The sequence below is a fragment of the Prionailurus bengalensis genome, chromosome A3, assembly GCF_016509475.1.
Source record: "Prionailurus bengalensis isolate Pbe53 chromosome A3, Fcat_Pben_1.1_paternal_pri, whole genome shotgun sequence".
Classification (NCBI taxonomy): Eukaryota; Metazoa; Chordata; class Mammalia; order Carnivora; family Felidae; genus Prionailurus; species Prionailurus bengalensis.
In genome coordinates this window covers 52,314,916-52,329,599 of record NC_057354.1, presented here as the reverse complement: position 1 = coordinate 52,329,599, position 14,684 = coordinate 52,314,916, and the positions used below count along the sequence as shown (strand labels likewise).

Here is a 14,684-nt window from a genome sequence, read left to right as displayed (position 1 = left end):
CTGTATTGGGATATGCGGCAGCACAATGAAGTGTTTCATGAAACAGCAGTATCAAGAGGTCCACATGTGCCCACCATCTCTCCCTGTCCCTAAATCCCTCAAAATTAATAAAAGATAGGTCAGTGCAGAGCATACATAAAGTCTCATCTAAGATACTCAACTTATACCAATTTCTGTTCATTCACTGCTTTCCACACTGAAATTTTTATGTGTCATCCACACATAGTCACCCATAGTCACCCAGGAGGTAGTGTCATTCCACAAAAGAAGCTAAGTAAATCACAGGCTAGGAGAAGAACCTGCAAAGATGCTAATAACTGGGAAGTGCAAACAGTACACATTTGCCCACAAACCAGTGCCAAAGAGACTGGCGGTCACTCAGTTTATGTGATATTCTGAAGAGTTTTCTGGTTCAGTCATGTTTCTAATCCCACTCATTAAGCTTCCAGAGTTTTTCTGTTTTGAAGTTAGATTTAACAAGCATCTTCCTGCCTACCTAGGGTTTCCAAATAAAATACAGAACACCCAGTTATATTTGTGTTCCAGATAAACAACAAATAATTTTTTTAAGTTTAAGCATGTCCCAAATATCGCATGGGATATGCTTATACTGAAATTACATTTGTTACTTATCTGATTCAAATTTAACTGAATGTTCTATATTTTGACACAGCCTATTTTTCCAAGAATGAAATGGATTCTTGGGTTTATGTCTTAAGGAATTATCTGAGATTAAAGATTCCCTTCATCCTTACTTCACTTAGAGTTCATAACCAACCCCAATCTCTGGAGCTGGTTAAAGTAGCAAGTATCAATACAATTTATTTCAGTTTCATTTTTTTTCCTACTCACTTCTGGAACAGAGTTTTGCAAAGAGAATGGCCGAAAAGCAATTTAAATTGAAAATGGTGGAATGGAAACAAGTTATGGGTAAACCATAGATGTTTCTCAATCCCTGTATAGTCTGGATGTTCAAGTCCTGTTGATTATGATCTTATTGTTCCTTCTTCCTCCTGGGTTGGTTTGAAGGCTTGGATAACAAATGAGACATTTTTAATGAACTTAAGTTAAATATTGATTCAAGGATTGAACACAATTTCAATTAAATTTTATTCAATATTTATTTAAATAAATTTAACTCACTTTCCAATAGTTGTGTTTTACAACAGTTTGCTGTACCAAAATACATTTTAGACATATTCTTTTTGCAAAAATATTTTTAAAAGAACCTGTTTAAGGAGAGTAACCAGCACTCTGACTTTTTCTAAGAAAAATATTTAGAAAGTCCAGTCATAATTTTTTCCAATGGATCACACTTGTGGCCTGAACACCTATTACAGTTTGCATCTGACATCCAAAGAATGCAATGAGAGTTGCAATCTCCTTTCCACACTAAGAAAGTAACAGTAACAGAGTAGAATAAGAAGGAGAAACAGGAGGAGGAGGAGGAGGAGGAGGAGGAGGAGGACAAAAGAAAAGGAGAAAGAGGAAGGGGAGGAGGGGAGGAGGAGGAGAGGAAGAAGGGGAAGGTTCAGGAAAGAATTGGAAGGGAAAAGGGCATAACTTTATCTTTGGTGCCCAATGTGTGCCAAGTCTGCAGGTCCACAGCTACTAGGACTTGGCACAGGATTCAAATGCAGGCAGTCTGACTTCTGTCTAAGGACTACCAAATCCCCAGGCTTACTCCCCACAATAATGATGGCTCAGAGAACTCACTTCTTCAATTTTCTATTTAGGTTTACTCATTCTTTATCTCAAGAAATAATAGCATGCTAGGCACTAGGTGGCATAAGTGAGAAACAAGACAGAGCCCAGGCCCTGTTTTACATGCCTTTGAATGTAGAATAAGAGATAGAAAATGTTAACAAGTAAATAAACAAGACTAAATTCTGATAACTGCTCTAAAGGAAAAAAAGTTGCCCCAAGCAAGGAAATAGGAGGGACCTACTTCAGATGACACTGAAACCTCATTTAGTATAAATTCAGGTAGAGTCTAAAGGGACTCATTATGGATAACCAAAGACACTCCAATCACTCAGGAACTTCCAGGAGTTTTTGAAACTCTGTTCAAGGAATCAGAGACAAATACCAAATATATTCTTTTTTTATTTTTTTTTAACGTTTATTTATTTTTGAGACAGAGAGAGACAGAGCATGAATGGGGCAGGGGCAGAGAGAGAGGGAGACACAGAATCCAAAGCAGGCTCCAAGCTCTGAGCCATCAGCCCAGAGCCCCATGAGGGGCTCGAACTCACCGACTGCGAGATCGTGACCTGAGCTGAAGTTGGACGCTTAACCAACTGAGCCACCCAGGCTCCCCTATATATTCTTTATTATATCACAAGAGACAGGAAAATTAAGTGGGTGTCCTGTAATATTTAGCAGTTAAAAACTAAAAGGTATCTGGCCTTGTTTTAGAGGTGAAAAGAGGTTATTGTTGAAACAGGAGGAGAAAACCCAAGAAGGAACCAGAAATGGTTCCAAGGAAAAAGCAAGGAGTTTTCTGCATCTCTTTTGCTTTAAATGAGACGTGCATATTCTGATACTAACACTGTATAGCCTACAAAATGAAGAGAACCTTTTCTAATAGAGCATATTTTATTTTACTCTTAAAAATAACAACACTGACCCTTCCAGATATTTGTGCTGGGAAATTCAAATTTAGGACCTTCTTGCCAACAGCCCACAGAAATTTCCCTTCAGCCTTTCAGGGAAGTTATTCTATGTTGCTACCTGCATTCGCTACCTCCGTTCTGTGAGCAAATTTCCTGCAACTTTTTAATTAGCTTAACATTCACAGAAGAGACAACAAATGAATGTGAATTATTTTATGAACACAAATAAGAGAAACATAAACAACATGGCACTCTTGTTAAACTGACACAGAAGAACAGGACTGAACGTGAACATGACACAGCAGCCAGGATCTGGGAGGGCCTCTGGCATTACGTCAGAGCCTGGATGGGAGGAGGGCTGGAGCTCATTAAGAAAAGGCCTGCGTACAAAGGCCTAAACAGTAGTGCCCTGTTTCCTGGAACTGGGGCTAGCAGGCCTGTAACTGGTTTGCACATTAATTGCCAACCATCCCCAGGCTGTCCAGTTACAACTTGCAGTCTGAGTCTTGCATTGCCTGTACAATAACAAGAATGCATCTTTGTGCTGACTGAGCAGTAACATTTTATCTGGTACATTACTCTGATTTCTGATACTAATGGCCTTGAGTAAAATGGAGGATTTTAAATTTGATGGAAAAGAGCGCATACCTGTCGACTACGTGAAGGGGATAATGCAACCCATACCTACCTGTAACATCTGGGACCAGATCTGGAACTTCCAAGCCAAGTCTGATGATCTGCTTATTGCCACCTATCCTAAAGCAGGTAGGGGCTAGGGGAGAGGGGAAGGTGAAGAAGAGAGTTAGGAAGGTAAGTGGGGAAAGTACATTAATAATGAAATAAAGGAGTGGGAAATTGTTTACTGGACAGAGTGATATGGCTAAGGTATATATCTTGTGGAAACTGAAACTACAGAAAAAAATATTAAAATGATGTACAAATTTTAAGAATTTAATTCTTCCTATGATGTACATATTTTTTTAATTTTTTTTTTTTTTTGAGAGTGAGACAGAGACTGAGTGTGAGCAGGGGAGGGGCAGAGAGAGAGGAAGACACAGAATCTGAAGCAGGCTCCAGGCTCTGTGCTGTCAGCACAGAGCCTGATGTGGGGCTCAAACTCACGAATGACGAGATCATGACCTAAGCCAAAGTCAGACACTTAACCCACTGAGCCACCCAGGTGCCCCTGATGTACATTTTTTTTACTTCCCCAGTAAGAGTGAATGAAAGAGCTGAGAACTAAAGGGCTAGATTTATTGATTTGTTTGTTCCCAATGCAGGCCCTTACTGCAGATCCTGTAAAAAAAATAAAAAACAAAACAAAACAAAACAACTTCTTTGTGTGTGTGAGCTAGAAAGGGGATCCCAAGGCTGATTTGGGGAAGAGTTATGGGAGCTTTGGTCCTGCAATGCTGATTTCACCTCAGCAGCCCCCAGAAGCCCTCAAAATTCTCTCAGTTCAGGGTCTGAGAACTACTGTTTTGATTTCCATCTTCCATCATGGCATGTTGTGAACCTACTTCCTTGTTTCAGTAATTAGTTTAACAGAAGTTGCTATAAAAGTAAGAATACTTGAGCCCAGCCACTGTATCATAAAAATTTTAGGATGAGCAGGGAGAAATAGTTCTCTACAGATTTTTGTGCATATTACATATATAGTAAAAATACACTATTTAATTCACAGCCAGATTGCATGTACATTTGCTCTTTGAAAAATCAAGTTACCTATCAATAACCCCTCTTTCACACACACACACACGTACACGCACACACACCAAAAAATCTAAACCTAAGCATTTTCTGATATTTTATGTTCAAACCTCTATTGAGTCTTTATATCTAATGATCCTAATAAAAGACTACCAGCAGATGAGAGCCTTAGACTCCTAATTTTCTAATCTTACTCATCGTGAGCCTGTTCAGGATTAAACTTTCCTAAATTTGTGAATGTAAAAGAATTCACTGGTAAGAATCACATGTCATAGTCTTAATTTTGTCCACAACTCTACTTGATCATCATTTCAGCATAATGTTTAATAGTTAATCTTTCTCTGCCTCCCAAAGGTGAGCAGCAAGATTTGGTTTATTTAAGGTTTTCATGGGTTAGGATTAATGGGGCTTCAACAATCCAAATAACACACTAAATAAATAATATGCTTGCCAGCTAATGTAATATTTAATCATCACTAAAACATCATCCATTAATAAAGGCTAAATTTATTGGAGGGAAGAATGAACAAGCATGGATGAAAAATATGGCTTACACCTAAATTTTTAAAAGAGCAATAAATACTCTGTGAATGAGCCAAGAGAAAAAATATATTATAAAATCACTGACCTCTAGAGGATGTATTGAGAAATTCCACTCATCCCCAAACCCATAGCAACATGTGAGCCTGCCCCATTTTTAGCTGGCCCATGGCTATAAATTCAGAGTGACCACCTAAAACCAGTACAAATAGCTCTAACTTTCTTTGACTAGATAGGTGAAGAAATATTGTTCTTTTATCCTGTAATAAAAGAGTTGGTGCCAGAAAATATTAGAGACCAACTCATCTACGATATAAAATGTAATTTTTTTCATTGTTTCCTAACCTATGCCCTTCCTGTAGAGCTAAAAGCACTAAATTGACAGTATGAGGAAAGGAGTCTATAGAGATCTGATTTCAGAGAAAATAGGAAGATTAGCCCAGATTCAGGATTCCGAGAACCATTCTCAAATTGTTCATCTTCCTGACATGGATTTGTCAGAATGTCTAGTACAACAGCTCTTCATCAAAGGATGAAGATTTAGTTGGTAGGCACTGTATCAGTCAGAATCAGACAGCACACAGAAACTAACTGGGCCTGGGAGACAAAGGGCCCTTCTTCCAGTGGCTTCTTGCATTTGAGACACTGGGCAGCAAAATGTGGTATGGCCTCTGCAAAATTTCTATCTGTTGAAGCTACCTTTCAGGAAGAATGACCTCTATCTCTCTTCAACGTTTCAATGCATTTCATCAGGGGAATCTAAATAATATTCAGAATCTTAGTGGCAAAGAAGTCTAGATAATGCACTTTTTAGCATTTCAGTCCCTGAGATAAGGGGAAAATTAAGAAATGGGTGAAAATGGATACTAAGTACCAATGATCAATATCCAGCCCAGATACTAATTATTCACTTGTTCATTCAGCCAACACATATTAAGTAGCTCCTATGTAGCAGCCCCACTATGTGCTTGGGAAACGGTTTGAAAACCACATAGTGATTACTCTCCAGGAGATCATAATCAGGTGAGAAAGACCTTTCATTCTAGCTTTCTTATGAACAATGCAGCTATATCAATAAGATAACAATTCAAATTAATGGTTGTGACAGGCAAAAAAAAATGAACTGCATATTTATCAATATAGTGTCCACTCCAAATTGCAGCCTTTGTATAAAAATTCATATTGTGATAACATAAGACATAAATAAAAAAATGATGTTTTCTGAATTCCACTATAAACCTAGCTTTAAAATTCAGAGAGGTATTCTAACAAATATGATCATATTTTAAGAAATATAGTATACTAGAGGCGCCTGGGTGGCTCAGTCAGTTAAGCATCCAACTTTGGCTCAGGTCATGATCTCACAGTTTGTGAGTTCGAACCCCACATCGGGCTCTGTGCTGACAGTTCAGAGCCTGGATCCTGCTTCAGATCCTGTGTCTCCCTCTCACTGCCCTTCCCCTACTTGTGTTCTGTCTCTCCCTGTCTCTCAAAAATAAATAAATGTAAAAAAATCTTTAAGAAATGTAGTATACTAAATGTCTGTGCATCTTCATCTTACATGTGGAATAAGGAACAACATGGACTCAGGAGATAGTGGACTTAATACAAAATGAAGGTGATGTTGACAAAAGTCAACGAGCACCTACTTACATACGATTTCCTTTCATCGAATGGATAGTCCCATCCATGAGATCTGGTGAGTATGGAATAGCAACACTTGACTATGATCCTAAATATACATTTAGGGTTTTTTACTATCACATTCACAGGCATTCAAGCTGAAAAAAAATCATAGAAAAGACATAAGAATTAATACAACCACTTTGAAAAACTAGAAAAAAATTAAATTCTAGGCATTCAAGCATTACTAATGAATTATGTGACTGTATTTTTTTAACTGTGTCTGGCCGTTTGTAAACACCAGACATTTTCTAATGGAGTTACTGATTATACACAAGTTTTTATTCTCCATTAGAAATTAATTGTATTCCACAAAGTTGAGCCCAAGTGACATAATTTCATCATGGAAGGGTTTGAATCTTTTAGGTTCTTATTTGTTTGGTTTCTTGTTTGTTATGGCTAAAGACTGTTTTAGCTTTTAAAAATCATTCATAAGCTACACATATTATCTCATATCAGATCTACTGTTACAGTGCTCTCATAGTTGCCTTGAATTGTTCAACTGTTCCTAAAGTAGTAATAATGGAAGCAGTAAGATGTTGAAGCAAATAGAAAAAAAAATGGTGGTGAGTGATCAAAAATCAATTTTGCAGGTTTGGAACAAGCTAAGCAAATGCCCTCACCACGGACCCTGAAAACACATCTTCCCATCCAATTGCTGCCACCATCCTTCCTAGAGAAAAACTGTAAGGTAAAAACCAAAAGGAATTCACAATTTACTCCTTAAAACAACCCTAGAGTGGTCTTTAATTTCCTCTTAAGACACTTCACTTGTTAAAGAAGAAAGAGTCCATCTCTTCACAATAATCAATATGCAAATTGATTTGAGTCTTTTTCAAGTCCCACGAAAGTCAAAATCATAAGAATGCAGCATCAGAAAATCTCATCTGTATGGAATATACCCACTTGAACATAATTTGTATGAGCAATAACCAAATATAAGTCTAATCCTATTTTTGTTACTTTCCTAGATAATCTATGTAGCAAGAAATCCAAAGGACAATATGGTGTCTTATTACCATTTCCAAAGAATGAATAAAGCTCTTCCTGCTCCAGGAACCTGGGAAGAGTATTTTGAAAGTTTTCTGGCTGGGAAAGGTAAGGGAATTCAGTTTGTTTCTTTTCTGTCTCAAAATTCTCAAACACTCTAAAAAGAAAAAATCATTTCCTTAGAATATCTGGGCCTCTGCCTGCTTTACTGTGAAGAAATCATCAGTATGATACTCTCCCTCTCTTTAGGAAATCTCCTTTCAGTGGAATATTTGTTTGTTGGGCTTCTGTGATTCATTACCCTGTTTTTCATCCCTCCTTGCAGTGTGCTGGGGATCATGGCATGACCATGTGAAAGGATGGTGGAAAGCCAAAGATCAACACCGCATTGTCTACCTCTTCTATGAGGACCTGAAGAAGGTGAGGGGCAGTGCCATATAAAATGTTCCCATTGGACCATAAGACATTTAAGTCATAATGTATGGACCCTACTGGGGACTCATAGATTAAAACAGGGAATAGAAAATGCTGCATTTCATTGGTTACTGCTGTCCATGAATCAAAGAACACATGGGATATCAGGAGTTTATGTATCACATAGTTTCATCTACAATTTCCTGGTGCTCTGGGGTATGGTACACTGTTTCAATATAGGCAAAATGCAAGCGATACCTTTATTTTCCTCTTTCATATCTATTTTAAAATTCCATTTAGAAAGGAAAACATTTCCTAGCACATTTTGTGTTTTTTCATTAGTACTTGAGAAACATCATAATTTCGAGAAATGGGTTAAGAATTTAGGGTGTAATGGAAAATACAAATGATTTAGATTCAAAATTCTTGAATTCAAATTGTGGCTTTACCTACTGGCAATTATTCTTGGTAAGGACACTTAACATCTTAGAGATTTACTTAGTTTCCCTAAATGCAAACACTAGATAGTAATATATACTCTTCCAAGATCTACTGTGAGGACTAAATAAAATGAGGTTCATGGGAGTTTACTATAAATTATAATATACCCAATACTATCTATGACTTAACTAAATACAGGGATCTATGAAAATTAGAGTCTCTGTTCTTCAATTATCACTGAAAGCCTTGGTGTTTCACAGACTAGCTGCATGGGGCTCTCAGACCCCACATCAAGCCTACTAAGTCAGAATGTGCACCTTATAAGATGTGTTATAAAATGCCTAGGGGATTTGTGGGCACATTAGCTTAGATGTATGTCTCCTGGGTTCAGTCACTGCTGGGCCTCATCTAGCTGTTTCTACAGAATATCAAAAGAGCAAAACAGAATCATTTTTCTATTTTTTTAGTCAAGATACAATAGACAATTAACATTATATTATTTTCAGGTGTACAACATGATTTACTATTTGTATATGTTTTGACATGAGCACCACAATAAGTCCAGTTAACATCTATCACCGCAGATAGAGAATTTTTTTCTTGTGATAAGAATTTTTAACATCTATTTTCTTGGCAACTTTCAAATAGACAACATTGTATTATTAACTATAGTCACCATGCTACACATTACATACCCAGGACTTATTTTATAACTAGAAGTTTGTAACTTTGGTCTCCCTTCATCCATTTGCCCATCCTACTCTCTATCTCTGGCAACATCAATCTGTTCTCTGTATCTATAAGTTTGGTGGTTGTTGTTTAGATTCCACTCTACAGTTTCTTCAAACAGAAAAGGTCAGATATGCGCCCTATTTTAGTGCAGAGAGTTATCTACAGAATTCTACATTTAGATATTCAGTTAAGAAATATTATGGCAGGGAATCGTATAAGGGAAATGTTTGCTCTTTCATGAATAGACATGACAAACTGAGGAAGCCATAGAAGGAAGGAATACTCTGCTGTTAAACACAGAGTAGGAAAACTCCATGTAGGTGATGCTTGTCCACATGATATCAAATGTATCATTATAGGGTAAAAATAAGAATATATCATCAGGAATGATGCCCTTTTAATGGGGTATATCCTAATGTATTATGATGCCAGGAAGAAACTTTATTGAACAGGTAGTCTAACCTTAGAATCTCTAGAGCCCTTTTAAATATTTCTGTGATCATGTTCTGGAATGTCCCCTAACTAGTCACTCAAAGCTCAATATTCTCTGCACTCCTTTTTTTTTCTGGTGTAATTTCTCTTAGCTTTTCTTTTTTTTTTCCTCTTTTTTAAAAATATTATTTAAATCCAAGTTAGTTAACGTAAACTAATAATGGTTTCAGGAACAGAATTTAGTGATTCATCACTTAAATATAACACCCAGTGCTCATACCAACAAGTGCCCTCCTTAATGCCCATCACCCATTTCGTCCATCTCCCCACCCAACACTGCATCAGCAACCATCAGTTTGTTCTCTGTGTTTAAGAGTCTTTTATAGTTTGCCTCCTTCTCTGTTTTTATCTCATTTTTCCTTCCCTTCCCCTATGTTCATCTGTTGTTTCTTAAATTCCACATGAGTGAAATCATATGATTTTTATCTTTCTCTGACTTATTCTCTTAGCATAATACATTCTAGTTCCATCCACATTGTTGCAAATGGCAAGATTTCATTCTTTTTGATTACTGAGTAGTATTCCATTGTATATATATTCCATATCTTCTTTATCCATTCATCAGTCGATGGACACTTGGGCTCTTTTCATAATTTGGCTATTGTTGATAGTGCTGGTATAAACATTGGGGATTCCTAGTCTATGTAAAGCCAATTAATTAAGCACTTTTGACATCCAAGCTTTTAAAGCAGAAGACACAGATGTCAGGCTGTGCCTTTCTACTTTCTTTCCCTTACCACTCCTCCTAGAGATAGGGACTTCCCACGGCCACAGCTCCCTAGGGTGGTGTGTCCCTCTGATGAGGAAACATTGGAACTCTCAGGAGCACATAAACATCTGGACATGCTGGGTAGTAGAGTTACTAGTCATGGGTGTCTCTTGGGCACTTCATGGGTGCAAAATAGTCCTCTCCCATTCTCCTGCCACCACTTACTTCCACCACTGAAATGGTCTGGGGACATTTCTATCAATGAAACAGGAGACAGCCTCCTTAAATTGTCTTACCCTATGCTTCCACAATACCTTTGCTCTTATCACCAGTCTATGGACTCTCCTTGTTGGATATTTAATTGACCAAGATCCCCACCCCCCGCGATAACTGACTTGCATGGGACACTTGGGCATAACTCTTAGTGAAACGCTCTCCCTGCACTGCATGTCACTGTATGCTGAATGTTTCACTAACACTTCAGTTTTTGCTCCTATGTTAGAGCAAGAAAAGCTTAATAATTCCAGTTAATAAAAAAGAGAATATTATGGACCATCATGTTAAAATGAGTCATTTATGGATAGTTGAGCATTTGTGATATAAGATTTTTTAATTTTATCTCATGGCATGTTACTGATTACTGTTATTAATTCATTTCAGTATTCTTATTAAACCAATTGTTTTATATCAAATCTTCACTTTTCTTTCAACTCTCATCATAGAATCCAAAGCAGGAAATTCAGAAGCTGGCAGAATTTATTGGAAAAAACCTAGATCATGAAGTTCTAGATAAAATTCTCCATCACACTTCATTTGATGTTATGAAGCAGAATTCAATGGCAAACTATTCATCAATTCCTACTGAAATCATGAACCACTCTGTTTCTCCATTCATGAGAAAAGGTTTTTATATTTTCTTTTGATCATAATCTTAAAAGTGTTGTGCAACCTTTCACAGCCTTGGGGGAATTTTCTTTCCTGTGGCTAAGAAAAAAAAAGCTCTATAACAAATGATTCTGGGATTCTTAGGAAACCACAAATGAAATGAAAACAATGTTCAGATAATTGAAGAGTAAGGTGTGGTGTCTAAATCCCACCCCTTCCCCCCCCCAACTCTTCAGAGATCTTACTGATAAGGTGAAAACACACAGAATTAAATGAGATAAGGCAAAGAATCCATTTTATAATGGATTTACAAGGGCTTTATGCTATCAGTTAGATTTAATTCATTCCAAAATACTTACTGAGTGGCTACTATGTGCCTGGCACTGTTCTAGGTAATGTCTAGAGCAGTGAAAAAAAACACAAAATTGTCTCCCCTCATGAACATTATATTCTAGCCACAAATAAAATAAGCAAGAAGAATACACAGGATAATAGATGATGGTAAGCACTACAGGGGGAAAAGGCAATCTGTGAAAAGGTAACAGGAGTTGCATTTGGAGAATTTGGGGGATTTTTTGTTTTTGTTTTTTTCCTCAGAACTATACCTTGAATTCTCTCACATACAAGCCCTTCCTGGTAGGTCTATACAATGAAAGCTATAGGCATAAGCACCTACCACACTTTGACGTGCAAAGAGGACAGGAGAAAAAGACAAGAAATCCCCCCATGCCTGCTGTTTTAATTATTGTAGTTTCATTTCCCCCATTAATGTGACTCAGTGGGTAATGGGCTCTCCTGTTACCAGATCAGATAAGAAATTCTTCTTCCCTTCAGAATGAAATTGACAGGTTAGCAACAGAAATGTTTTGTTCAATATTGCTTCCCAGGAAGGTAGAACAGAAATATTCACACAGAAACGGGAAAATAGAGAAATACAAATTGACTCTCTCCCACATGACTGTTTCAGGGACAGTTGGAGACTGGAAAAATCACTTTACTGTGGCTCAGAATGAGAGATTTGATGAAGACTACAAGAAGAAAATGGCTGATTCCAGTCTAACTTTCCACTTCCAATTCTCATAAAAAAGAAAACAAAATTTTTTTTTTTTAGTTTATTACCTAATTTATTGGGTAATAATTAAATTTTGTTGCTCAGATCACATAATATTGGATTAGGTTCTCAGACTAGTTGTTTATTGTGTTTGCTTTTGTTCACTGTAAAAAAGTGGGGATAAAGCTAACAGAGATTGGGGACAAGGTGGAGAGTGGGAGGAGAATGGCAGTGTGGAAGGAATGAGGTTCAATCATCACTGGTTAAAATCCTGGCATCATTGCTAATTATCATTATGTTTAAGTTTTCTACAGATCATGTGTTTGTTAACATTAAAAATTCTTCATTCCTTATATAAGAAAACACTAAAATTTTCAGAGTAAGTGTTCTTTCAGACTAACTTCTCAACACAGCACTAAAGTATGTAGATAGTGACTATTTCTCCCAGAAAGTAATTGGTAGCCAAGTAACCATCGTGTAACTCTGTTTCCCCATGAAACTTTCCAATTCACTTCAGTGTTCTTTCTGTAATACTTCTATCCCTATATACTTAACTCTCTCTCTCTCTCTCACCTCAGTCAGTGCTATGATTCAGTCTTGGAGTCATATCTTGATTTGCCTCCTTCCAGTGAATCCATAATCATATGCTAATCCACCAACAATATCTCAGTTTTTCTTGTATGAAGTCTCATTTCTATAGCCACCCTTCTGGTTCAGAAACCTTTTACCCATACTAGTGTAAGCTTCCTAACTAATTTCTCTCTTCCTCGCAAATCTATTAGGGTTACTTTCCTAAAACAGGATTGTGATTGTATTTTTCCTTAGCTCTAAATAATACTTCAATGACACTGAATTTACAGTGGCTGAAAGATAAATCCCATGCTTTTTAACCATCAATTCATAGGCAGCTATAAACATACGATATGGTTAATCTCATCTTCCAAACCACTTTTCTAGCTTAATTTCATCTTCTAAACCATCTCCTTACTTCAGCAAATTAGCTACTCACTGAGCCCTGATATCTTGCAGGTTCCTACCCTACTAGTTTTATTTTCACCATGCCTCTATCTGAAAACATATTCTACCTATCCAAAACACATAACATGCTTCAATAACCGGGGCAAGTGGTTCATTCGTTCTGCAAATACTGAAAACTGAAGAGATCATTTGTTCTTCTGAAGTTCTCTACACTTAGTATAATTCTTTTGTGATTAAGATTAAAGTATATTACATCTCTTATAGGTATATATTGTCTTTCTTGTGCTTATTAAAATTTTCGCTTATTTATTTTTTTTCCAAGATAGAAACATTGCTATATACTTCATTGCATCAAACAAAATAGGACAAGCACAAAAATAAGTAACTGAAAGAATATGTCTGTCAAGGAAATTCAAAACAGCTAACTTTTTAGATAGTAGTACCTAAATTTATATTTTAAGTAGTACCTATAAAAGTTATCATCTTTAACTGCTGTCCAATATACTAGCTACAAGTGCCTATTTAAATTAATTAAAAATAGATAAAATCTAGTTCCTCATTTCCACCAGTTAAGTTTCAAATGCTCACTAGCCACACATACCTAGTAGCTATTACTTGGACATTAGAAAATATTTCTATCATCCAGAAAAGTTGTATTGGATAAGACATTTTATTTTTATAACAATTCTTTGAATGTGGCAGTATTATCCCACAGAGAAAACTAAAACTAAAGTTCAGAGATATTAGTTAAGTTACTCAAATAAGAAATGTTGGAATTTACTTTCAAACACAGCTCCAATGGTTCCAAAACCCACATTTTTAACTGTTCAAAATAGAGTCTCTCCCTTGCTGTTCTTACCACAGTCCCATCACAGGTTCATAATGATCACTGCTAACTAAAGGATGCCCAACCCAGACCCAGGCCTAAAAATAACCAGACTGTCAAGATGTCATCCATTCCCCACCATGATCAAGTGAAGCTTAACAATAGTCTATTGAATATCTAAAATATTCCCACTGTCCGCATGCTCTGAAGTAGACAGAGTCCTAAGCCAACAATAGCTTCCCACTTGGCACCCCTAGCATCTGTCCAGTCTGAAATCTGTTTTTTATACCTTTATATCTCTAAAGTTCTCCCTGAAATTGGTTACAATACCTGCAGGCTCTTATCTGAATGCAGTGCTTTCTGTGACTATGTTCAGTTCTCCCCCACATACCACCACTACCCCCAAGACACCAAAATCCATGCTCTGCCCTGCTGCCTCACAAAGATAACTCAGAGGAAGGGGGCATGTGCTCAGCCCATGGCTCTTGGACTTTTGACCTTGCGCTCAAGTTGCTACCTCTTACCTTCCTCTCCCCTTCGGTCTTTCAAAACCATTGATTAGCATATTATATTCTAGATCTAGTCAAAATTGCTTCCATTTTAGCAGAAAATTGCAAT

The 14,684-nt window shown here is 36.9% G+C and overlaps 1 protein-coding gene across 1 annotated transcript; it reads left to right on the top strand.

Moving 5' to 3' along the window:
* Positions 1 to 2,952: 2,952 nt before the first annotated feature.
* LOC122496657 (sulfotransferase 1C4-like) lies at positions 2,953 to 13,507 on the top strand. Its single transcript, XM_043603031.1, has 7 exons — positions 2,953 to 3,380; positions 6,439 to 6,564; positions 7,142 to 7,239; positions 7,520 to 7,646; positions 7,864 to 7,958; positions 11,049 to 11,229; positions 12,179 to 13,507. The coding sequence occupies exons 1-7, from the start codon at positions 3,212 to 3,214 to the stop codon at positions 12,292 to 12,294; spliced, it is 912 nt and encodes a 303-aa protein (XP_043458966.1). The 5' UTR covers positions 2,953 to 3,211; the 3' UTR covers positions 12,295 to 13,507.
* Positions 13,508 to 14,684: the final 1,177 nt, after the last annotated feature.